Raw genomic sequence first — 27,486 nt, 5'->3', positions numbered from 1 at the left:
AAAAGAATGATAAGATGTGAACAATTATCTGAGCCAGGTGTACGGAAGGCTTTCCACAGCATAAAAATAAAGATATCACAAAACTAAACATGTAGATCTGACTTTACAAATATGAAAAACCATACAACAAAGGGTGTCTTAATGAGGTGCTTCTGTTTAACAGGCACAGACTTTCAATGTGGGACGATGAAAAAGTTGAGCTGGATGGTGGTGATGGATGCGTAACAATGTGAATATACCTAATGCTAATAAGCTATATACTACAAAATGATTAAAATGGTAAATCCATGTTATGTATTAAAAAAGATAAAAAGCATTTAAAATTCAAGCTGGGAAAAGTATTTTCATCATGGCAGAACTAATGTTTGCAAAGCATAATAAAATCTTCAAATAAAACTCATATACTTTGAGTTTATGACTGATAACAGTACATAAGTAAGGTCTCATATTTATCTTACGAAAGCTTGCTTTTGTTAGTTTAACTCCACATGATTTAATCAACTCTACTTAGTATATAAAAAGGTACTTTGTGCTGGGTGTTGATGTAAAGATTTTAAAATTGAGTGAGACTTAGAGAAAATAAAATGTATTATTATTCATTGACAGCTATATACAACTTAATAAAGGCAGCAGAGAGTATTTAAAAATGAGATCAGAAATATAAACAGAATTATAATTAAGAAATGTGCTTTACCCCTACCAAATTCAATGCCTTGGCATACAAATAAATATTAATGAAACTGTATACATATGTACATCTTGAATATTTCTTCATCAAAATAATTCTCAGCTAAACCACTTACTTACCTGCTTATCTCCTGGCAAACCTGACTGGAAACAAAACTAGACTTTGGAAAAAAATTACTAAATACTGCAGAAGCAGATATAGGGGTATACCCATATGCTGTGCTCCCCCAGCCCCAACAACTTACAGTCCTTACCTTTTGGCTAAGGTTTTAAAACTTAACTAGTTAAGTCTTAAAAGTTAAGACTTCTGAATGTGGAATGGGAGCAGAGTTTATATATTGGGAATAAGACATCAGAATCAGTACAGTATTTAAGGTCAATACATATACACAATTATACTTTTTTTAGAAGCATAACTATCTAAGCTTTTCTTGCCTGGATATCTTACAGGTTGTTTTACATGCCAGCCCCACTCCCCACTCCCATCCCACTGCTGAAAATTAGCTCAAGATCTATATGATCATAGAACCCAAACACAGAAATCAACTTGCCAAACTGGCTTTATGTAAGAAAACTTTTAGGACGAGCAGATGCTCTTCTCTGGTGCTAACCTGCAGTAGCTACTCCTGGCAGCATTGTCATACCTGACTCAGATACCAGCGGTACATGGGAGAGTCTGCTCCTGGCCCTTGTTAGGGGCCTCCGAGGGTAGTCTTCATTAGACTGCACGTCACAGCGCTCAGGCTGGGAGCTCCCCCTCCTGTCCTCACCTGTAGCCCCAGAGCCACTCCCATTAGTCCTCTCATCATGTGCTGGGCCTGAAGACCCCCCTTGTGGCAGAGTCCTAAAGGAAAAGGCGGATCTCGTACCATCCGGGCCATTCACAACACAGGCTCGGCTGGTTGAAGGACGTTCCTCATCAGAACACCTGCTAGTTCTCCTTTGGGATTCCTGGGGCCTGTGACAGCAGCATCTGGGGCAGACAGAACTCTCTGCATCTCCCTCCTCCATGGCCTCAGAGTCCTCTGACCCACCGGGGGAGCAGACACACTGCCTGGACACATCCACTTCTGTAGGGCTAGGCTCGGAAGAGCCGCTGCTGTTCACCGTCCTTACAAAGTCGGGGCTTTGAGAAGCAGTGCTGTGTGAGCTGGAGTTTCCCACTGTGCTGGCGGTGGTGCTGCTGCAGCTGGGATAAACATCCTTGTTTTTTTTCTTTTCAGGTATATCCCTAGCTGCTTTCATATCGGCTTTGATCTGCTCACTGGTGACCTGACAGCCTTTCTCACAGCTGCTTTCCTCGAGAGGAAACTGCTTCGACTGGCCCATCTGATGGGAGTTGTACCTCTTTCGAAGTGGAGTCTTGCCTTTTCCACTTACTGCTTACAGAAAAAGAAGAATGGCCCGAGGAAAAGAAAAGATTTCAGTACAAATTCTGGACAAAAGGTAAGAGTAAATCTGGAACAGGGAACAATGTACACTAATTTTCCTAAGGCATAATGGTGACCACATCACTCAGCTGCTCAAGAGTTCTTTATGGCTCTCTAGTGCCTACCTGATTAACACTCTTGAGATCAGCTGTCAAGGCTTGTCATGACCTAATTGCAAACTAACCTTCCATTCTTGTCCCCTCTATAAACATTCTATACCCCCACCCAAACTTTTCTTTGAATATACCCCTGTCTTATTACCTAGGAGCCTTTATTCTCACCAGTTTTTTTTTGGGGGGGGGGGGGGGTTTGGACATCTGCTCAATCTCTTCAGCACTCCCACCCCAGAGCCACCACAGTACATGCCCTAAAATAGAATCTGTTTCTGACCTGACTCTTCAACCAGACTAGAGGTTCCCGACAGTGGGAGGGAAATAGAGAGAGGTCAAGATTCATTCATCTCACCCCTCACAACACCTAACACAGTACCTGTGGGCACAGTAAGGCTGAATGAATATACAAAAGCATACTTATATTAGGTTTTGTCTGGCTGACACAAAATCTGGTTTCTAAATTCAGAAATTAAACTTTCTAGGAAACATTAGTCAGCTGGTCACATGACTTTTCCTAAATGTCAGTGTCCATAAAAGCTCCTTTAAATAAGTGTAAAGATAAATCTGAATTTCTTAAAAGGAATAAAGTAAAAAGTGAGTAATCAGTTAGTGGTTAGTAAGTTATTCCAAGTCTAAAGAACTGAGCTTACCATACACAGAAATGTGTGTATATTTCAGATTCGGTGTTAAATGTATACACATATATACTAAACATTCAGATACATTAAGGAATAGGGTCTTCAAGGAAAAATAAGTGGACAATTTAAAAAAACCTCATTCTTTGCAGAAAATGGTAAGCATATGGTTTTAAGAAATAGAAGGGAAGACCAAGGAAAGAAGTATAAACCTAAAAGTTAACAGAATTAAAGTTTCTTGGTGAGGCAAATGGCAGAAGGTTGTAGACTGGATTTAAAGGGAAACAAGGGATTATAAGAACATACTTCAGGAGTTCCTCAAGCACCAAACTAACCACCAACATTTGCTAAATAAGCACAAGTGGACAGATGACCACCTGGGGAATGGTTGTTCTTCACTGTTCTAGATGACTCGGTTGTCATCTTTTACGTGAGGCATAGGCCCCTCACTAATCCCTGATACTCTGATGCCACACCTTCCTAAAGCCTCCACTATGGGACTGACAATCCTCACATCTTCTCTTCCCTGAGCCCCAATTCCACAATATTCTTATGCTGCACTCACCCCTGGAAGTGCCACCCAGATTTTCCTCTCTTGCTTGCTCTGCTGCCTTTCTTGCCCCCTGTCACATTTCGTAAGGATATGTCAACTGTACCACAAGCTGTGGTAGGGACACAGTATGTAAAGACCAGTGTGTCTGTTCTCATGGTGACTCCCTAACAGGTCAGAGTAAGACACAGTCTCTCACCTGATAATTCCCTGGACTGCAAAGACTCTCCGGTTTTTTCTTCACGCTCAGAGAAACGCCGGGCACCATTCTTAGGAATCCAGACTTCTTGGAGTTCTAGACTGTCTTCTTCATCATCACTCTCTGAGTCATGAACAGTAATTGGGGTTGGTTTCACTACACGCTGAAGACCACTGGGTCCTAAAACAAACAGCAAAGGCTTAACAGTTAATTTTTGCCCAAGAAAGGCTTTCACTCAAAATATTGTTCCAGTATTTTGGGATCAGAGAGATGCTTTGGCTCTATGAAACCTCCCTGATCACTCATTTTCATGCACGTATACTTGGATGAGACACTGTGAAAACACTTTAACTCTAAAGCATTATGTAAACATTAAGTATGACTAATATACCACCCAACATTATAAAGGAAAATTAAAGTAGGAGAGCATATGGCATCTCCCTTTAAGATCTTCACTGTTGGAAAGAGTCACATAATTATCCTAAAAATAATACTCATAATAATTTGAAAAATAGGCTAGATATTTTCCTAATTTTGCAAATGTCTGAATGAAAGCAAGCCTCTGACACCTATAGACTGGTGAGAATTCTGCATTCTTTAACTAAGTACAGGTCTAATGCACTGGATGTCACAGATATGTTCTTGAAAGGCTGGATGCATGCTACAATTTGGTTCTTTGATTATTTATGTAAAAAATGTTTTGGGCTTCCCTGGTGGCTCAGTGGTAAAGAATTCGCCTGCCAATGCAGGAGACGTGGATTCGATCCCTGGGTTGGGAAGATCCCCTGGAGTAAAAAATGGCACCCAGTGCAGTATTCTTGCCCGGGAAATCCCAGGGACAGTGGAGCTTGGCAGTCCATAAGGTCACAAATAGTCAGACACGACTTGGTGACTAAACAACAACAAAAAATTTTTTGTCTGCTTGGCATTACACATTGCAGACCTTCAGCTCTCACAACCCACTTTTCTCTGACAAGTGAGGGAACTTTCCTGTCTTTTTCCTGTCATACTGTATAATGCCTGGCACAGGGTAGGCACTCAAGTATTTGTTGAGTGAGCGACTGCTTCTGTAAGACACTTAAAACAAGGGTAGTTAAAGATTTTTTCAATTCAAAGGCAAGGTAGCATTTGAACAGACCAGGAGTGAGAAAATTTTAGTTCTCATCGCAATTCTGTTCCTTGATCAATGGCTGAGTGGTCTTGAGTAAACCATTCAAACTTTTGAAAGAATATTAGTTTCCCTATCTGTAAAGATGAAAGATTATATCAGGTAATCTTTTGGATTATATGACTGCTATAAATGACCCCGTGCCAAACTGAGGCTAGATCTTGTTCTGTTTATTATACCAAATCAACCTCTCCACTGCTTCTTCTCCCCACCAAAATGAAGGGAGAATAAGCAGAACATTTAATCAGGTTATTTTCTTACTTATAACTTCAGTGTTTTTCTCTCCACACACACACACGTGTGTGTATACCAATAAAAAGGAACTGCTGCCACAGTTACAAAAAAATAAAAAACAAACTAATAAGATACACACACATACACAGAGAAAGAAATAACACAAGCCTAGTCAAAAATAAATAGCATGTAACACATCATTAGCTGTCATGTCAAAAAAAACCATCATTCTCAGTGTTTTCCTTTCTTCATTAACGTCAGGCCCTAGTTTTTAGAACCCTGAATGTGGGAAGTCACAAGATTACCTGCTTGCTCCTCGTCAACATCCACAGGAACAACTGCCTGACTGTGAGCTGGAGTCTCGTGTCCACTCTCGGCCATCACCTCTCCATCTTCTTGCACCATGTCTTCCATCTCATTCAGTGCTTAAACAAAAATAACCACAGTCAAAGCAAAACCAGGAGATGTCTAAGAAAACCACAATGGCAGGCAAAACTGTGGCACCATTAAGAAATGAGCAGTCTCATGATCACTAGGCCCATTCTAAAAGAATGTCATGTGAATGTGCTTCATTCTATTGACATCAACAAGTGTCCTATTCTATAGGAGGGGAGACCACAGATGGGAAAAGGATTACTTGGTAGAGAAAGTCCACCATTTTAAGGTGAAAGGATGGAGAAAGGAATAGCGGAAAGAAGAAAGCACTTATTCATTCCTGAAGATGTTACTAGGGATGGCTATACGAAGCAACTGTTTGTCTCCCTCTAAGCTATTTGTCTGATGGCAGTGACAGCCAGCTACTGCAAGATCTCATGATCATCTTGTAAGAAGTTAGTCTTGTATCTGCCACCTGAACCAGGATGCACTGAGCAGGCAAGCTCAAATTGTTTCTTTTTCTGCTGTCTAGAGAATATGGTCATATTTTCAGCTCATGTGTAGCACGGATTATTAAACACAGGAAGTTTTAACATTTTTAGCATCATTCAAATGTTTAATCTGCATCTAAGTCTTCTAAGGCTATTTTTTAACATTTTTAGCATCATTCAAATGTTTAATTTTTAACATTTTAGCATCATTCAAATGTTTAATCTGCATCTAAGTCTTCTAAGGCTATTAGTGCCTATCAGTAAATGGGAATGTTTATATTTTTCCAGATGATAAGCACATTGAATAATTTCAGACTGATAAGCTTCAAGATTTTAAAAGATTAAATTCAAATCCCTCAAGTCTGTATTCAAAGCACTCACCCCAGTACCCTCTTATTCCCGACCCCTAAGCTAGGGTGCCTGCTCTCAGTCTGAATTAGGACAATACCAGTAGTGTCCTTTACTTTTACAGCATGGCCAGGACCCAGATGGCGGCAGGCTGTGTCTACTCTGTGAACCACTCAACACCTATGGGTGTGCAACACTACTGCTATCCAATCAAACAACCATTTGAATGAAATGAAGACACCAACACAGAAGAAAACAAGATACTGTTCCTGAAAGAACTAAAGAATCTATTTAAGGAGACAAGAAAAATTCATACAGTCAACAAAGAAACAAGGTAAAATATGAGTATGCCAGAAACATACTATTCAGATAAATGCTACTGGAATATACAGCAGAGAGGTCTGAGATTTCAGAGGGACACTGGGGTTTGCTTTGGTTTTTCCTCATTTCCCCTCATGTTTAGCCTCCCATCCCAAACTCTTGCCCAACTCTAGCTTCTACACTTCATTTAGGGCCAAAAAAAAAAGGACTGACCTTGTCAAGAAATATTACATGATAAATGTCAATCAATTTGCTTCTTTCATTCAATTCTCAAGAGCAGTTATAAATAGCAGCTAGTAATTACTGCGTACATATACTATGTCTGGCTCTGTGTTAAATGCCCTCAAATACATTAGTTATTTCTTCTAGCAATCTTATGAGGGTATTATTACTAGTCTCATTTTTGCAGTTGAGGAAACTGAGGCTTAGAAGGGTTAGCAATTTAAGGGGATTTGAAATGAGGTCCATTTCCAAAGCCTGATAAAAAACATGGACGATGAGTAGGTAGAAAATTTATAGTCCCTGCTCTCAGAGAATGCACACCTTCTAGCAGAAATGTCAAGACGTATAAAATAAGGTCAAGGCAAGGCAACCTACTCCAGTATTCTTGCCTGGAGAATCCCATGGAGGTTGGTGGGCCACAGTCCATGGAGTTGCAAAGAGTTGGACATGACAGAGCGACTAAGCACAGCACAATACATACTCATTAAGTGCTAGAACAGTCCAAGTAAAGGGAACATGGACAAAAAAGCAGTTGTTAAGTCTCCTGTTGGACAGAGAAGGTTTCACTGAGATGGAGTGATATTTCATATATACTAGGAAGCACGTAACATTTTCCAGAAGAGTAAGTAGGTCAGTGATAAAAAGAACAAGAGTTTGAGCTGCAGTAAGGGTGTGAAAGAGGAAAGGAAGTTAAAAAGGTAGCCTGGGTCCCAGACTGTGAAAAGCTTAAAACTGCCTCTTATGGGCCGAAGAAAACCACTAGGACAGAACTACATTCTTCTATCTATGTGGTAAGATTTCCAAAGCTGTTTAGCAATTGCTTTTTAGGTTGCCACAATAACCTGTGGAAATACTATAAATACCCCAAAGTTATTTTAAACTTCTTTAATTGCACTCATTCACTGAATATTTATCTAGAGCTTTACTACAATGTGTTACTGTTCCTAGGTGCTAAAAGACAGTAGTTATAGTCAGTATCTTTAATCTCATGGAGTTTAGTTGGGGAAGAAAAAAATTTTTAGTAAAATTATTTTTTAGCCAACAATAAAAATATCAGAAAATAAAATTAAAAGAGGGTGATATAAAAGAGAACGAATTAGTGGCACTTAAAGTGGGAAATTAAAAGACGCTTACTCCTTGGAAGCAAAGTTATGACCAACCTAGATAGCATATTCAAAAGCAGAGACATTACTTTGCCAACAAAGGTCCGTCTAGTCAAGGCTATGGTTTTTCCAGTGGTCATGTATGGATGTGAGAGTTGGACTATGAAGAAAGCTGAGTGCTGAAGAATTGATGCCTTTGAACTGTGGTGTTGGAGAAGACTCTTGAGAGTCCCTTGGACTGCAAGGAGATCCAACCAGTCCATTCTGAAGGAGATCAGTCCTGGGATTTCTTTGGAAGGAATGATGCTAAAGCTGAAACTTCAGTACTTTGGCCACCCTGCAAAGAACTGACTCATTGGAAAAGACTCTGATGCTGGGAGGGATTGGGGGCAGGAGGAGAAGGGGATGACAGAGGATGAGATGGCTGGATGGCATCACTGACTCAATGGACGTGCGTCTGAGTGAACTCTGGGAGTTGGTGATGGACAGGGAGGCCTGATGTGCTGAGATTCATGGGGTCGCAAAGAGTCGGACATGACTGAGTGACTGAACTGAACTGAACTGAAAGTGGTAAGGTGATCAAAAGGTTCAATAAGTCATGGAAATGTAACACACAGCATGCAGACTATATTTATTAATACCTTATTGCATATTTGAAAATTGCTGAGAGAAGAGATTAAAATTTCTCATCATAGTAAAAAACTAACTATGTATGGTGACTGATGTTTACTAAACTTATTGTGATCATTTTGCAATATGTACAAATAGTGTCAATTATACCTCAAGTGAAAAAAAAAGAAGATTAAGGTGGTAAGGAAAGACAGCTCTGAAATTAATATTTAAGCTAAGACCTACATATCAAGCAGCAGCCAGCCATGCAAAGATGGAGGGGAGGACATTCTATGAAGAGGCAGCAGTTAGTACAACAGATGATGCCAGTTTGGCACATTCAAGCACAGTGTGTGAAGTGGGGAGTAGTACAAGGTGAGAACAAGCCAGATTATGTAGCACTTTATGGCCCAAATTAAGAAACTAGATTTATTCTAAGGCAGAGGGGAGCTGTCAGAAAGTTTTACAAAAGGAAGTAACATTGCCTGTATTTGTTTTTTAAAAATTGCCCTGCCTACTTTAAGAACTAATTTTGCTGTAAAAGCTATTAAAACATTTAGGTAAAAAAAGGTCTGGTACAATGAGGAAGAAGAATGTAGATAGACTGGGGAGATGTTTTAGAGACAGTCAACAGAACTTACTGAAGATTCCATGTTGGAGAGAGTAGGTAGGTGGTGGTATAAAGCAAAGAAAGGATAATATCTTGGGAAAGACAGGCAAGATGGCAGAGGAACAGGATGGGGAAACCACTTTCTCCCCAACAAAATCATCAAAAGATCATTTGAATGCTGAGCAACTTCCACAAAACAACTTCTGAACGCTGGTGGAGGACACCAGGCACCCAGAGAGGCTGCCCATTCTCTTTGAAAGGAGATAGGACAAAATATAAAAGACAAAAGAGAGTCAAAAGAGTTAGGGATGGAAACCCATCCTGGGGAGGGAGTTGTAGTGAAGGAGAAGTTTCCAAACAGCAGGAATCCCTCTCACCGGAGGGTCTGTGGGCAGTTTTGGAATCTCACAGGGCAATATAACCAGGAGGAAAAAAAAAAGAACCCACAGAATATGCGCCTAAACGCAACTCCCAGTGGAGAAGTAGCCCAGATGCTTGTGTCTGCTACCAGTGAGGGGGGGAGGGGGGGCTACACAGGGAGGCTTGGGCTGCATGCTTAGTGTAAGGACCAGGCCTGAATGCCCTGAGGACAATCTGAGGGAGCTAATGTGAGATAGCAATCCAAACTGTGGGATAGCAAGAGAGAGAGAGAAAAAAAAAGAGAACTTCCCCGTGAACATCTCTAACCTGGCCCTCTCACAGAACAAAGGATTGAATGAATACCAAAGGAGAGCTAGCTGGCTGCATACAGACCTGCCCCCCTGCCAGAGGCAGAGAGGCAGGTATGCAACAGCCAGAGCCAGAAGGCAAGGGGCAATCTTGACCCCAGATACTGCATCTTCCACCAAACTGTGAGCAGGCTCCCAGTTGCTAACCACGTCTTCCTAGGATCCTGGAGGCCTGACATCTGCCAGTAGGGTCACAGCCTGAGATCAGCTCCCCAGAGGAGATACAAAGCACATCTGAGACAGTGCTCTTGCGGCACCCCTGGGAAACTGAGTGGGGGGGACCAGGGAGGTGATTAAGATGCATAGTCCACCTGGGACAGTGCGCTCACCAAGCACCTGGTCACCTGAGCTGTTGGGACCTGGGAAGGGCATAAAACGCATGCCCAAGTGAGTCTGTGCCTTTGCAGAGTACCCGAGAACCCGAACCTGAGCAGCTCAGACCTGGGAAGTGCATAAAACTCAGAGCCAGCTTTGGACAGTATTCCTGCAGAGCAACCTAGAGTCTGAGCAGTGTAGACCCGGAAAGCACAGGCCACAGTGAGCTGGGGAAAACCCAGTGTGGTCCATACACTGTGAGCACTCCCCACACATGCCAGTGATACTTGTTTGCAGTGTTCCTCCTCCGAACAAGTGAGCCTAAATAAGTGAACACCTTGGCCCCCTTGTGTCAGGACAGAAATTAGACACTGAAGAGACTTACAAACAGGAAGCCAAAATAAAGAAAGAGGTGGAAGTGACTCTGGAAGTGACAGATGCAAAAGATTAAAACCCTGTAGTAAACATCAACAAAGCATTGGAAGGGGCTTATAGAGACCTTGAGAAGTACAAGGTGGAACAAGGAACTATATGAAACTGAACTGACTCCACACTGCCCACAACAGCTCCAGAGAAATTCCTATAAATATTTTTATTGTTATCATCAAAAAAATTTTTTTTAAAGTTCTTTACTATTCCTTTAATTTTCATTTTTATAACCTACTATTACCTTGCAAAAAAAAAAGGACCTTATTTTTAAAGCAAATTTCATATATATATATAATTTCTGTGACTGATTTTTTTTTTAAAATATTGTATTTTTGAGAGTTTAACCTCTATCTAGATTCTTAATCTTTGCTTTTTGGTATTTGTTATCAATTTTGTACTTTTAAGAATCTAATCTTCAGTATCCATTTCCACTTGGGGGTGTGATTACTGGCTTGATTGCTCTCTCCCCTTTGACGCTCCCTTTTCTCGTCTAGGTCACCTCTATCTCCTCCCTCCCCCTTCTCTTCTCTACTTAACTCTGTGAATCTCTCTGGGTGCTCCAGGCTGGAACACTTAGGGAACTGATTACTGGCTAGACTGCTCTCTCCCCTTTTGACTCCCTGTCTTCTCCTCCTGGTCACATCTACCTCCTTCCTCCCTCTTTTCTTCTCCATGTAACTCTGAACCTCTTGGGTGTCCCTCACTGTGGAAAATTATTTCACCATTAACTTAGATGTTTTATCATCTGTGCTGTATGGATGGAGAAGTCTTGAGGCTACTGTAAGAACAAGACTGAAAGCCAGAGGTAGGAGGCTTAAATCCAAAACTTGAGAACATTAGAGAACTCCTGATTCCAGGGAACATTAATAGACAAAAGCTCATCCAAAAGCCTCCATACCTACACTAAAAACCAAGCTCCACCCAAGAGCCAACAAGATCCAGAGTAAGACATGCCACACTAATTCTCTAGCAACACAGGAACATAGCCCTGAACATTAAAATATAGACTGCCCAAAGCCTTGCCAAATCCAGACACTTCAAAATTCACTACTGGACACTTCACTGCACTCTAGAAAAAAGAGATCCAGCTCTACCCACCAGAACACAGACGCAAGCTCCCCTAACCAGGAAAGCTTGACAAGCCACTAGTCCAATCCCACCCACAGGGAGCAAGATCCACAATAAAGAGGAATCATAAACTTCCAGCCTACGGAAAGGCCACCCTAAACACAGCAATCTAAGCAAAATGAAAAGGCAGAGAAATATTCAACAGGTAAAGGAACATAATAAATGCCCACCAAACTAAACAAAAGAGGAGGAAATAGGGAGTCTACCTGAAAAAGAATTCAGAATAATGATAGTAAAGATGATCCAACATCTTGAAAACAAAATGGAGTTACAGATAAATAGACTAGAGACAAGGATTGAGAAGATACAAGAAATGTTTAACAAGGACCTAGAAGAAATAAAAAAGAGTCAATCATTAATGAATAATACAATAACTGAGATCAAAAGCACTCTGGAGGGAACCAACAGTAGAATAACTGAGGCAGAAGACAGGATAAGTGAGGTGGAAGATAGATTGATGGAAATAAATGAAGCAGAGAGGAAAAAAGAAAAAAAGACTTAAAAGAAATGAGGACAACCTCAGAGACCTCTGGGACAATGTTAAACACCCTAACATTCAAATCAGGTGTCCAAGAAGAAGACAAAAAGAAAGGGCATGAGAAAAAAACTTGAGGAGATAATAGTTGAAAACTTCCCTAAAATGGGGAAGGAAATAGCCACCCAAGCCCAAGAAACCCAGGGAGTCCCAAACAGGATAAACCTAAGGTGAAACACCCCAAGACACATATTAATCAAATTAATGAAGATCAAACACAAAGAGCCAATATTAAAAGCAGTAAGGGAAAAGCAACAAATAACACACAAGAGGATCCCCATAAGGATAACAGCTGATCTTTCAACAGAAACTCTTCAGGCCAGAAGGGAATGGCAGGACATACTTAAAGTCATGAAAGAGAAAAATCTACAACCCAGATTACTATACTCAGCAAGGATCTGATTCAAATATGAAGGAGAAACCAAAAGCTTTACAGACAAGCAAAAGCTGAGAGAATTCAACACCACCAAACCAGCTCTTCAACAAATGCTAAAGGATCTTCTCTAGAAAGGAAACACAGAAAAGGTTTATTATAAACTCAAACCCAAAACAACAAAGTAAATGGCAATGGGATCATACAAATAATAACTTTAAATGTAAATGGGCTGAATGCCCCAACCAAAAGACAAGGTACTGGCTGAAGAGATACAAAAACAAGACCCCTATATATTCTGTCTACAAGAGACCCACCTCAAAACAAGGGACACATACAGACTGAAAGTGAAGGGCTGGAAAAAGATATTTCATGCAAATGGAGACCAAAAGAAAGCAGGAGTAGTAATACTCGTATCAGATAAAATAAACTTTGAAATAAAGGCCATGAAAAGAGACAAAGAAGGACACTACATAATGATCAAAGGATCAATCTGAGAAGAAGATATAACAATTATAAATATATATGCACCCAACACAGGTGTACCGCAACATGTAAGGCAAATGCTAACAAGTATGAAAGGGGAAATTAACAGTAACATGTTAATAGTGGGAGACTTTAATACCCCACTCACACCTATGGATAGATCAACTAAACAGAAAATTAGGAAGGAAACACAAACTTTAAATGATACAGTGGACCAGTTAGACCTAATTGATATCTGTAAGACATTTCACCCCCAAACAATGAATTTTACCTTCTTCTCAAGTACACACAGAACATTCTCCAGGACAGATCACATCCTGGGGCATAAATCTAGCCTTGGTAAATTCAAAAACATTGAAATAATTTCAAGCATCTTTTCTGATCACAATGCAGTAAGATTAGATGTCAACTACAGGAAAAAAACTATTAAAAATACAAACATATGGAGGCTAAACAACACGCTTCTGAATAATCAACAAATCATAGAAGAAATAATAAAAGAAATCAAACTATGCATAGAAACGAATGAAAATGAAAACACGACAACCCAAAACCTGTGGGATTCAGTAAAAGCAGTGCTAAGGGGAAGGTTCATAGCAATACAAGCTTACCTCAAGAAACAAGAGAAAAATCAAATAAATAACCTAACTTTACACCTACAGCAACTAGAAAAAGAAGAAATGAGGAACCCCAGGGTTAGCAGAAGGAAAGAAATAATAAAAATTAGGGCAGAAATAAATGAAAAAGAAACAAAAGAGGCTATAGCAAAAATCAACAGAACTAAAAGCTGGTTCTCTGAGAAAATAAATAAAATAGACAAACCATTAGCCAAACTCATCAAGAAAAAAAGGAGAAGAATCAAATCAACAAACTTAGAAATGAAAATGGAGAAATCACAACAGACAACACAAATACAAAGGATCATAAGAGATTACTATCAGCAACTACATGACAATTAAAAGGACAACTTGGAAGAAATGGATGAATTCTTAGAAAAGTATAACCTTCCAAAACTGAACCAGGAAGAAACAGAAAATCTTAACAGACCAATCACAAGCATGGAAATCGAAACTGTAATCAAAAATCTTCCAACAAACAAAAGCCCAGGGCCAGATGGCTTCACAGGTGAAGTCTACCAAAAATTCAGAGAAGAGCTAACACCTATCCTACTCAAACTCGTCAAGAAAACTGCAGAGGAAAGCAAAACTGCCAAACTCATTCTATGAGGCCAACATCACCCTAATACCAAAACCAGACAAAGATGCCACAAAAAAAGAAAACTACAGGCCAATATCACAGATGAACATAGATGCAAAAATCCTCAAAAACTTCTAGCAAACAGAATCCAACAACATATTAAAAAGTTCATACGTTATGACCAAGTGGGCTTTATCCCAGGGATGCAAGGATTCTTCAATATTCACAAATCAATCAATGTGATACACCACATCAACAAATTGAAAGATAAAAACCATATGATTATTTCAATAGATGCAGATAAAAACCCTCCAGAAAGCAGGCACAGAAGGAAAATACCTCAACATAATAAAAGCCATATATGATAAAACCACAGCAAACATTATCCTCAATGGAGAAAAACTGAAAGCATTCCCCCTAAAGTCAGGAACAAGACAAGGGTGCCCACTCTCACCACTATTATTCAACATGGTTTTGGAAGTTTTAGCCACAGCTATCAGAGAAGAAAAAGAAATAAGAGGAATCCAGATTGGAAAAGAAGAAATAAAACTCTCACTGTTTGCAGATGACATTATCCTCTATATAGAAAACCCTAAATACACCACCAGAAAATTACTAGAGCTAATCAATGAATATAGTAAAGTTGTAGGATATAAAATTAATACACAGAAATCCCTTGCATTCCTATACACTAACAGAGAAAACAGAAACAGAAATTAAGGAAACAATTCCATTCACCATTGCAAAGAAAATAATAAAATACTTAGGAATCAATCTACCTAAAGAAACAAAAAAGACCTATATATAGAAAACTATAAAACACTGATGAAAGAAATCAAAGATGACACAAATAGTTGAAGAAATATACCATGTTGATGGGTCAGAAGAATCAATGTAGTGAAAATAAGTATAAACCAAAAGCAATCTATAGATTCAATGCAATCCCTATCGAGCTACCAACAGTATTTTTCACAGAACTAGAAAAAGCAATTTCACAATTTGTATGGAAATACAAAAAACTTCAAACAGCCAAAGCAATCTTGAGAAAGAAGAATGGAACTGGAGGAATCAACCTGCCTGACTTCAGACTATACTACAAAGCTACAGGCATCAAGACAGTATGGTACTGGCACAAAGACAGAAATATAGATCAATGGAACAAAATAGAAAGCCCAGAGATAAATCCATGCACCTATGGACACCTTATCTTTGACAAAGGAGGCAAGAATATACAGTGGAGTAAAAACAATTTCTTTAACAAGTGGTGTTGGGAAAACTGGTCAACCACTTGTAAAAGAATGAAACTAGAACACTTTCTAACACCATACACAAAAATAAACTCAAAATGGATTAAAGATCTAAATATAAGACGAGAAACTATAAAACTCCTAGAGGAAAGCATAGGAAAAACACTCTCTGACATAAATCACAGCAGGATCCTCTATGACCCACCTTTTAAGCAAAAATAAACAAATGGGACCTAATTAAACTTAAAAGCTTCTGCACAACAAAGGAAACTATAAGCAAGATGAAAAGACAGCCTTCAGAATGGGAGAAAATAACAGTAAACCAAGCAACTAACAAAGATTTAATCTCAAAAAATATACAAGAGCTCATGCAGCTCAATACCAGAAAAATAAACGACCCAAACAAAAAATGGGCCAAAGAACCAAACAGACATTTCTCCAAAGAAGACATATAGATGGCTAGCCAACACATGAAAAGATGCTCAACATCACTCATTATCAGAAAAATGCAAATCAAAACCACAAGAGGTATCATCTCACACCAGTGAGAATGGTTGCCATCAAAGTCTACAAACAATAAATGCCAGAGAAGGTGTGGAGAAAAGGGAACTCTCTCACACTGTTGCTGGGAATGCAAACTAGTACAGCCACTATGGAGAACAGTATGGAGATTCCTTAAAAAACTGGAAACAGAACTGCCATACAACCCAACAATCCCATTGCTGGGCATACACACTGAAGAAACCAGAACTTAAAGAGACACATGTACCCCAATGTTCATCGCAGCACTGTTTATAATAGCCAGGACATGGAAGCAATCTAGATGTCCATTGGCAGAGAATGGATAAGAATGATGTGGTACATATACACAATGGAGTATTACTCAGCCATTAAAAAGAATACATTTGAATCAGTTCTAATGAGGTGGATGAAACTGGAGCCTTTTATACAGAGTGAAGTAAGCCCGAAAGAAAAACACCAATACAGTATACTAACGCATATATATGGAATTTAGAAAGATGATAACAATAACCCTGTATGTGAGACAGCAAAAGAGATACAAATGTACTGAACAGTCTTTTGGACTCTGTGGGAGAGGGTGAGGGTGGGATGATTTGAGAGAATAGTACTGAAACATGTCTATTACCATATGTGAAACAGATCACCAGTCCAAGTTCGATGCATGAAACAGGGCACTCAATGCCGGTGCACTGGGACAACCCTGAGGGATGGGATGGGGAGGGAGGGAGGTGGGAGAAGGTTTCTGGATGGGGGACACATGTACACCCGTGACTGAGTCATGTCAATCAATGTATGGCAAAAACCACTACAATACTGTAAAGTAATTAGCTTCCAATTAAAATAAATAATTAAAAAAAAAGAAAAGAAAGGATAATATCTCAATAGATGTCTTTGGTAATTAAATGAGATGATGGTACTTTGGGGCTAGGGAAGTTCTAAGTGATTCTTGGTTTTGATTTTTTTGTTTCAAAGTATTTTATCATTAGGAAGTACATATTTTTCAGAACAATTTTAACTTACAGAAACTATGTAAGCTATCTTTTAATCAAATATCAATGCTTACCAAACATTCTGTTCAGGTGAAATGTTGTTTCAGTTATAAAAAAAATCCTGTTACCTAATATAATCATAAACCTTGATGGAGCTGAGCGATTTTTACATATACATTAACTGGTCTCTTTTATATATAAATTTGAGAACCACTGTCTAAAATAAATGCTGCAGAGCAGTTTCACTTAGTGGTTAATTTGCAGGGGTGGTGGTGAGGGAATGGAGTGGCACCCCACTTTTGAAAGCAGTAAGTACATGGGATTTATTTTAAATTCAGATAGAAAAATAGTTAATGATATATAAATAAAACTATGCTTTACAGTTATAATTACTTCAAAAGTAATCATATCTAAATAACTTGGAAAAATGCTTTAGCAATTACAGAAGCATGATTTTGACAGATGGTAATATTGTTAGACAATGAGAATTGTTAAAAAATATGGATATCTCCTCCTGTTTTACAGTGCTGCAAAATGAAGGTAATGAACTGAGATTTTCAGTTAACATAAGTAGTTCACAATAAAGCATTCTAAATCTTAACAGTTTTGGAAGTGCAAATCTAAGATAATATCTGTAACCAAATTATTGAATCTTGGTAAATTAAATAGTACTCTGTATAACAATGAAAACATATTTTTGTTAGAGTCATCTATTACTTTCATGATAATGTTCACTAAAAAAACACCAAATTTTATTTCAGTGGTTTATTAGCAAAGACACTTAACTTATATAAATTAAATGTCTTTAAAATTTTACAATGCCCTTCTTTGACAGGCAATTACTTCATGCAAGCTGATTAAGTTAAACAGGGCAACAGAGTGAAATCTACTTCATTCTAGCACTAATCCAAAAGTACATTCATGAAAAGTTCTAAAATTCTACAGTAAGTAAAGCAGACATGTGAATATCAATTTCAAACTGTTTAAAATATTATTATGTTGGTACTTAAGGAGTACAAGCATTAATATTAGTCATTTCAACTAACATTCATTCTTCATGATCCCTTTTATTTTTAATCCCTATACCACTCTTTATGTTTTTTGTGTTTTTTTCTGTTGTTTCTTTTACTTGAATTCTTTGTACTTCTAATTTTGATCAACAGTCACATGCCCTTTCTCCAGGTCTTTTTTTTTTGGCTGTGCCTTGTGGCTTGTGGGTGCCATCAAGGGATGGAACCTGGGCCATGGCAGTGAAAGTGCCGAGTCCTAACCACTAGAGCGCCAGGGAATTCCCCACGTCCTTATTTTTTATTTAAAAGAATTAACCTGACATGTATGTAATAATGAATACACAAAAATATAGCATGAAGTTGGAAAGACCCATGGAGCCTAATGTTTCATGCCAATATTCACTTCTCTAAAATGCTGCCACCATCTTTGGTATTCTTAGGTTTCCTCTTGAGGCTGTTTAGTTCCTCAATCTTGGCATTTTACCTCCTTTACTTCTCAGCATTTGAAGATAACACATCTGACAAATTCGGTACCTCAAGTTATTTGTTTTGTAATTATATCTCACATCTACTGAACCTTAATTTCAAATGTTAGTGGATGTAAGTTTCATTGTTCTCTCTTAAATCGAATATAGTATTCTTGCATATGTTTTGTTCATGCTGCATCAATATATGACTTAACAATGAAGGGCAACCCCCTTCTATACCGAGAAGCCAATGGCCATGTAACTTTCTAGTGGAGTCTATACTCTGTCTAGTACATCAACTCCAAACACAACTGAGTTTGGAGGATGTGGGGAGTGCTGCACTTCAAGTGCTGCACCAGTTTCCTACAGATGGTCAGTGTTCTCTGAAGTCCAGATCTTTGTGATGGCACACAAGGACAAGAAGGCAAAGAAACAGCGGACTCCACACTCCACTCCTTAACCCCTAGCACTTGCTGGCTCTGCACTTTTGTTTTTGTGTTTTAGGAGGAGAGATTTAGCCAGAAGTTTGAAATGCCTAAAAGTACTCCTGTGGAAATCAGAAGTATGAAGTTGGATATAACTGTAATTACTTTAAAAAACAGAAATATCAAAGCTGAAAATAAAGGTTTAGAATTCAATTGTATATAGTTGGCACTGAAGCCATGAGACTGGATAAGCTTATAGAAAGAAAAAGGGAGAGCAAGGACAAGAGTGGAGGACAGGAGGTGGTACAAGTGAAGGAACCTGAGGAGGTGTGTCCAGTGAGATAGGAGGAAAAATCAGGAAAATGGTTTCAGAAAGGCCAAGAGAAGCAAATACCTCAGGAAGATAGAAGTGGAAAACAGTGACAAATGCAGCTAAGATGAGATGTCAGAGAAGATACAAGTGGAGAAAATATCACTAACCTTTATAAAAGAGCCACTGGTGACTTTGCCAAGAGCCAAAATGGAGAGTTCTCTATAGAGAGAACATGTAGGGTAGGGAAGTGAAGACAATGCCTACAAATGATTCTTAGGTCAGGACCTGCATATACAGAGTGATCTTAAAGGAGATTATACACAGAATACTTTCATTATGAAAGTAATGAATACACCAGGGCACCCTATTTTCATTAATTACTCTGCCCAAGAGAATAAGTGAAGGGGCAACAACCAAAAAAGTGGCTAGAAGAGATTCCTTTTCCAGTTTTTAAGTGTCAACTGAGAAACTGGAACATCTGTAAGGAAACAATTTCACTCCATTCTCACTCATCAATATGGGCAGATGAAGCCTAATAACACCTGGGGTGGCAGAGAGCAGGAGTTCAGTCAGTATCAAAGAACTGGATGGATAGTTACATAAGTGAAATCCCATAGGTCCTTATTAGCTTATGTGCTTAATTTTCTCAGTGGCTTTGAAGACTTAATGGCGAGAGGTGTGTGAAGGGTTTCCAACACAATCTCTAGCACATATCTGGTATTCATTTTTCCAATTCTTGGTACATCCAAAAATGATCTCCACACTCAAGTTCAATGGTGAGAGAGAATATCTACTGTTTAGCAAGATACCGAAAGATCTTCACCCAAATCCTGACAGCTAAATCTCCATTAAGCCAGGCTTCTAAGGCTCACTGCACCCTAATTCTCATGGCATCTGAGTCCTTCCCTTTCTGTAAGTACCTCCAATAGATTCTATGGACAAGAGATGTTGCAAAGACAACTTTAAAACAAGCAAGCAGACAGGCAAACTCCATCCACCCATCAGCTGCTTTGTTAGCAAGGTTCCCCAATGTATAAAGTGACAAACTGAAATGGAGGAGAAGGAAACAGAAAAGTCAGAGAAACATGACCCAAAGTAAAAATCATCTCTGTCTGGAGCTCACAAAAGATCTGGGTTACCGTCGGCTGCAAACTGCTGCTCTCCTGGCTGCAAGTCTTGCCGGAAGTCATTCTCCTCATCTGAGTCATCTGGGTGATGGTGATTGTTGTCGTGGATGTTGGCATTATTCTGGGCATTATTATCATTGTCATTGTTAGAGTTCTGATTGCTAACAAGGGCCGAGGAAACCCCAATTCCCGTGCCTGCACTCAGACCAACCCGAGCACAGCCCTGAAGCAAGACAAAACCACATGTTTATTAATTTGGGTTAGAATAAAACGCTGCAGTTTGAATATTCCTTCATTTCATCTTTATATAGAATACTTATATAGCACTTTAAGAAATACTTTCACCTATTCATAAAGAACCTCATTTAAGGCCCATAACACCTCAAGCAAGACAAAGTTATTAGTCTTTATTTACAGATGATGACATGCACAATGGGAAGGGATCTGCCCAACAGTGCATGACCAGTATGTGTTACACCTGAGACTTGAAACCAAATAATTTGTCCTCAAACCCTGAGCTTTCCCTACTATGCAGCACCGCTGAGCTTTCCATATTATATGGCACTGCTTCAACAGTGAGGGTATAACCATTAAGAATTGACAAGAGAGAACCTAATTCATTGAAACATTAAGTTTTTATTTCAATAAGTTAAGTTTCTGTATACATTAAGAAGTTTTAAAATAACATTTTGTACAACTGGGCAACTTCAGATTTCCCCAGATACGCAACTGGGTAGAAAAAGTAGCAGCAAAAGAAAACATCCAAAATAAGTTCCTAATCCTTACTTATATTTTGGGTTGCTAATTAGAGATCTAATCTTTCAACTAACTACTCTAAGTAATAATTTTTGCTTTAGCTCAAATTTCCACCTTTGCTCTTACCTTAACTTTATAAACCTGATGGCGACAGCTTTCCACTTACTTTTTTCTTTATCTGGAAACCCCTTAGTATTCACTCACAAGAACAAATGGCCATCCATTATTATAACCTTTATGCCTTCCTTCACTGAGGCTGGCAGTAAAAAGTCATATTATATCATTTGTAAAGGCATATCATTAGGGAAAAAAGTTACTTAGGTTGTTTTCTTGAGTACAAAACTCTCTCAAATGTGACTTACTTTGGGTGGTTCACGAAACATTTGGTCCAGTGAAATAAACTCCAGGCTGGGCAACAATTCAATAAACTGGCCGAAGGAGTCCAGCTTCAAAGCATGGCAACGCACTAAGTTGATATCAACCAATCGAGTCCACCTTGAGTGGTCTGTTGAAGAAATGACATGGCCAGAGAAAATATTAACTAACACTTTCTCCATTACTCATGAATTTTGCTATAGGTCACAAAGACTTTCAAACCCATTTTCTTTGTGTAAATTTTATCTTATTTCATGATCTCTAACACTTAATGACTCTAAACTATGATGTCTCCTTACCCAATTTCATGAGAACCAGATGGACTGGAAATCGTTAACTTGAAAATAAGTCTATCTTTGTTTAAATGTGATTCAATTAAAACCTACATGCCTATTTAACAACAGGACACTAGTTAAAAGAAATGTTGGTGTATTCCTTTAATAAAACATTATGCAGCTACTAAAAGAATGAAGAACCGAATAAGCCTGCTAATATGGAGAGATCTCCAAAATATTCTCAATGCAAAATACAAGTTACAGGACAATGTATATACATAGTAAGGTCCTTCTGTATACATAAATCATTTTTAAATGCTATACATGTATAGGCTGCAAATGCACAAAATAACCTGTCCAGAAGAATATACAAGAAACCATTGATGGTGGTTACCTTTGAGAAGAGGAGGCCTTTCATTTTGTACCTTTCTGTACTGTTTGATACTGTTTATCAAGTGCATGTATTACTTTTAGTTTTTAAGTGTTAACAGGAGTTCTGAGTGATGGGATTATAGGCCATTTTTTATTTTCTTCTTTATACTCTTCTGTATTTAAGAAAACAAACAAACCAAAAACCCAATAAATGTTATTTTTTAAAAGTGATCTATGCCGGCTACAACCTAAAGCTTGTATTTTCCAATAGCTTCCTGGTGCAGCTGGGCAAGGGGTAGAACTTCTCTTCCCAAGGGTGAGACATGGCCATTCTAACAACTGATCTTAGCAGAGGCTCAGGAGCCCTGCAATAGGCCTGGAGGTGGGTTTTGTGTGGAGCTGTAGTACCCCTGTGTGGTGGCTCAGATAGCTGTCAGTGTTGGTTTGCAGCTGTCAGTGAGAGGGCCTGTTTGGTACGAGGATGTCAAAATGAAAAGTCTCTAGCTCTGACTTTATTAAAGGCTTGTGAATTTAGGTATCTAAGAAGTGCCTTAAAAAAAATAAATAGCATTACTCTCTTGGGGTGGGGGGGTGGTGGGGAGTGGAATAAAACTTCTCTCATAAGGAAAAATACCAAATGCAAAAGTCACACTTCTGTACCCAAGGTATCAGGCAGGGAGATATCATCTGAAGTAGCCTAAAATTTTAAGGTAATAGAAAATTTCACTACATGTTTAGTATGTCATTGAATTGAAGTTTTTAAAATACATACATACCTACTTTGTCTGTTCAGATGATATGCCATTTTAAGGTAACACAGAGAAAACCACCATAATATCTCAGGCAACAATTCCTAAGCTTAATTTTACATGCCCGGCCCAAAGAAAAACATGTAACAATTAGTGCGACTAAATCTATAATCTCGACAAGAACAAATTTCTAGGCAGAGAATCTCAGGAGTTCAAAGAAGCACTGAAAGTATTTCCAACTCAGTTATCAAAGGCTCCCAGAGCATCTATGAACAATCTATATAAAAATCTACATTTTACATGAGGAATGTTAATTAATGCCATACAGAAAACAAAGATATGTATTATTTTGACATCAATAAAATATACCTGTACTTAAGATATAGTATACCTGAGATCCAATTGTATGGGTTATGTAGATGGGGGCAATTATAAATTGCCAGATATTTGATACAGGAGAAAACTTCATTGACTGCCTTCATCCCTATATCAGTGATAATACCAGGATTTTCCACCACATCAGCCAAACCATATTTCACCAGATCTGCATTAGCCATTCTGCCTAGAAAAAGATTTAAAAAACAAAAGATTCTTTAGTGTCATGGAATCTTGACAACTTAAGTTGTCAACTCTTTAACATCCAGTATTGAAGAAAGTAGGGAAAACCACTAGACCATTCAGGTATGACCTAAATCAAATCCCTTATGATTATACAGTGGAAGTGAGAAACAGATTTAAGGGCCTAGATCTGATAGATACAGTGGCTGATGAACTATGGAATGAGGTTCGTGACATTGTACAGGAGACAGGGATCAAGACCATCCCCATGGAAAAGAAACACAAAAAAGCAAAATGGCTGTCTGGGGAGGCCTTAAAATAGCTGTGAAAAGAAGAGAAGCAAAAAGCAAAGGAGAAAAGGACAGATATAAGCATCTGAATGCAGAGTTCCAAAGAATAGCAAGAAGAGATAAGAAAACCTTCCTCAGTGATCAATGCAAAGAAATAAAGGAACACAACAGAATGGGAAAGACTAGAGATCTCTTCAAGAAAATCAGAGATACCAAAGGAACATTTCATGCGAAGATGGGCTTGATAAAGGAAAGAAATGGTATGGACCTAACAGAAGCAGAAGATATTAAGAAGAGGTGGCAAGAATACACAGAAGAACTGTACAAAAAAGATCTTCAGGACCCAGATAATCACGATGGTGTGATCACTGACCTAGAGCCAGACATCGTGGAATGTGAAGTCAAGTGGGCCTTAGAAAGCATCACTACGAACAAAGCTAGTGGAGGTGATGGAATTCCAGTTGAGCTATTTCAAATCCTAAAAGATGATGCTGTGAAAGTGCTGCACTCAATATGCCAGCAAATTTGGAAAACTCAGCAGTGGCCACAGGACTGGAAAAGGTCAGTTTTCATTCCAATTCCAAAGAAAGGCAATGCCAAAGAATGCTCAAAATACCGCACAATTGCACTCATCTCACACGCTAGTAAAGTAATGCTCAAAATTCTCCAGGCCAGACTTCAGCAATACGTGAACCGTGAACTTCCTGATGTTCAAGCTGGTTTTAGAAAAGGCAGAGGAACCAGAGATCAAATTGCCAACATCTGCTGAATCATGGAAAAAGCAAGGGAGTTCCAGAAAAACATCTATTTCTGCTTTATTGACTATGCCAAAGCCTTTGACTGTGTGGATCACAATAAACTGTGGAAGATTCTGAAAGAGATGGGAATACCAGACCTCCTAACCTACCTCTTGAGAAATTTGTATGCAGGTCAGGAAGCAACAGTTAGAAATGGACATGGAACAACAGACTGGTTCCAAATAGGAAAAGGAGTTCGTCAAGGCTGTATATTGTCACCCTGTTTGTTTAACTTATATGCAGAGTACATCATGAGAAACGCTGGACTGGAAGAAACACAAGCTGGAATCAAGATTGCCGGGAGAAATATCAATATCCTCAGATATGCAGATGACACTACCCTTATGGCAGAAAGTGAAGAGGAACTCAAAAGTCTCTTGATGAAAGTGAAAGTGGAGAGTGAAAAAGTTGGCTTAAAGCTCAACATTCAGAAAACGAAAATCATGGCATCTGGTCCCATCACTTCATGGGAAATAGATGAGGAAACAGTGGAAACAGTGTCAGACTTGATTTTTTTGGGCTCCAAAATCACTGCAGATGGTGACTGCAGCCATGAAATTAAAAGACGCTTACTCCTTGGAAGGAAAGTTATTACCAACCTAGATACCATATTCAAAAGTAGAGACATTACTTTGCCAACAAAGGTTCGTCTAGTCAAGGCTATGGTTTTTCCAGTGGTCATGTATGGATGTGCGAGTTGGACTGTGAAGAAGGCTGAGCGCCGAAGAATTGGTGCTTTTGAACTGTGGTGCTGGAGAAGACTCTTGAGAGTCCCTTGGACTGCAAGGAGATCCAACCAGTCCATTCTGAAGGAGATTAGCTCTGGGATTTCTTTGGAAGGAATGATGCTAAAGCGGAAACTCCAGTACTTTGGCCACCTCATGCGAAGAGTTGACTCATTGGAAAAGACTCTGATGCTGGGAGGGATTGGGGGCAAGAGGAGAAGGGGACAACAGAGGATGAGATGGCTGGATGGCATCACTGACTCGATGGACGTGAGTCTCAGCGAACTCTGGGAGTTGGTAATGGACAGGGAGGCCTGGCGTGCTGCAATTCATGGGGTCGCAAAGAGTCGGACACGACTGAGCAACTGATCTGATCTGATCTGATTTGATGATTAGTCTCTATGACCGTCCTGCTTCATCTGTCCATTGTCAGGTTCAGATACAATCTTAGGTTAGGTATTCTGTACAAATGGTAGCCTTTATTTTGCAAAATAAAAATTTATGTTAAAAGTTAAGAGACAGCCAGCAGATTATTTTCAATTGTCTAGAAAAGGAAAAAAGAATGTGAAGTCTTAAAGCAAAACTGATGGACACATTGTACTGGTTTACATTTATGGTAAAGTTTTATTAGCTTTTAAAAAGAAAAATAAAATCTTAAAAATGTAACTCTCTGGGACTTGCCTGGTGGCCCAGTGGTAAAGAATCTACCCTGCAATGCAAGGGATGTGGGTTTGATCCCTGCTTGGGGAAATAAGATCCTATAGGCCATGGAGCAACTAAACCCACACACCACAACTGCAAAGTCTGTGTGATGCACTAAAAGATCTTGCATGACACGATGAACAACAATTTAGACCCGATACAGCCAAATTAATTAATTATTTATTTAAAATGTAAGTCGTTTGCTCTATAAGGATAATGTTTTTCAAGTCAGGTGTGGCCATGTGTAGAGAAGAGTGAACTCTGAGAAACTGGATCCATTTTTAGAACTATGGTATTGGTTAGTAAATATTTATACCTTAGAGAGTGGACTTTTAACTCAGACACATCCGTTCTCTCCGTCCTCGGGCTTTAGGGTCTACTGTCTTGTCAGAAAGTAGGGGCTGGGTTTAGTGATCCGCCAGTCTAGATTATGCCACTGGATATCACACTGTGTCTCTTGCTTCCTATTATTATTCCTGCCACCTGCCTGACCTTTACTCTATAGGATGGTCTACTTTACTATGAGCAATTTGAAGGAAAACTAGACTCTGCCTAGTTTACAGTTACATTTTCAATGTCCAGCATAATACTGGGACATAGGAACCCAATAAATGTCTCTCACAATCCCAGCAATCAAAACTGACACAAACTACAAAGAAAACACTGTTGCTCTGGTGAAGCTGTCCTGCCCATTACTGGGATTTACTCCCACCTCTTTAAATTTCTTTCCATACAATTCATGGTCTCGCTCCTAGGGTCCCTGTTTTTTTGTATTTACTGGCATTCTTGGACATTTTACCTTAACCAATTCTTCATAATTTTGCTGAGAAATACTCTTTAATCTCCTGGCAAAAACTTTGTTTTTGCTCTGTGAAGTATAATTTGCCTTCTCCCTTATGATCATCTTGAACCTGAGTGGGTGTTTCCAGCATTACTGCTACAGCCTAGCATGATAAATCCATGTCTTACATTCATTCCTTTGATATCTGTTCCTATTTTTAAGGTCTCCTGATTGTCACACTTCTTCAGAACCCTGATTACATCACCTAGGACTTAGATTGTTTCTTTTTCCTTCAGCCCAGAGGTCAGCTAGAAGTAAAAGCTACCATTTACTGATTTTTTTTTTTTTTTAGATTTATTTTACTTATGGCTGCACTGGGTCTTCTTGCTGCACACAGGCTTTCTCTAATTGTGGTGAGCTACTCTGTTATAGTGTTTTGAGCTACTCTGAGTGGGGGCTCCTCTCTGTTGTGGTGCACGGGCTTCTCATCGCGGTAGCTTCCCGTAGAGCACAGGCTCTAGGGCACTTGGGCTCCGGCACTTGTGGCTCGAGGGCTCCAGAATGCTGGCTCAGTAGTTGTGGCACACAGACTTAGTTGCTTAGAGGCATGTGGGATCTTCCCGGACCAGGGACTGAACCTGCATCCCCTGCGTTGGCTCTTTACCACTGAGCCACCAGGAAAGCCCTACTGAATGCTTTCTAAGTGTAAGAGATTATAAA

At 39.1% G+C, this 27,486-nt stretch overlaps 1 protein-coding gene across 8 annotated transcripts in view; it reads right to left on the bottom strand.

Annotated features, from left to right (window-relative positions):
* Nucleotides 1-27,486, bottom strand: part of FBXO38 (F-box protein 38) — a 75,751-nt gene that overhangs the window by 11,307 nt on the left and 36,958 nt on the right. For 2 of the 8 annotated variants that reach the window (XM_055557855.1, XM_055557906.1), the window contains 6 exons: nucleotides 23,305-23,475; nucleotides 21,505-21,647; nucleotides 20,399-20,609; nucleotides 5,322-5,441; nucleotides 3,615-3,794; nucleotides 1,299-2,069 (listed from right to left, as the gene is read on the bottom strand). In XM_055557855.1, the coding sequence (XP_055413830.1) occupies nucleotides 1,299-2,069; nucleotides 3,615-3,794; nucleotides 5,322-5,441; nucleotides 20,399-20,609; nucleotides 21,505-21,647; nucleotides 23,305-23,475 (1,596 nt within the window). The remainder of the gene's footprint in view (nucleotides 1-1,298; nucleotides 2,070-3,614; nucleotides 3,795-5,321; nucleotides 5,442-20,398; nucleotides 20,610-21,504; nucleotides 21,648-23,304; nucleotides 23,476-27,486) is intronic. The other 6 variants (XM_055557870.1, XM_055557892.1, XM_055557864.1 and 3 more) reach the window with 6 other exon arrangements.

Source organism: Bubalus kerabau, chromosome 1, assembly GCF_029407905.1.
Source record: "Bubalus kerabau isolate K-KA32 ecotype Philippines breed swamp buffalo chromosome 1, PCC_UOA_SB_1v2, whole genome shotgun sequence".
In the NCBI taxonomy this organism is placed as follows: domain Eukaryota; kingdom Metazoa; phylum Chordata; class Mammalia; order Artiodactyla; family Bovidae; genus Bubalus; species Bubalus kerabau.
Note: the sequence above shows the minus strand (reverse complement) of the source record. Positions and strands in the feature narration are given on the sequence as shown.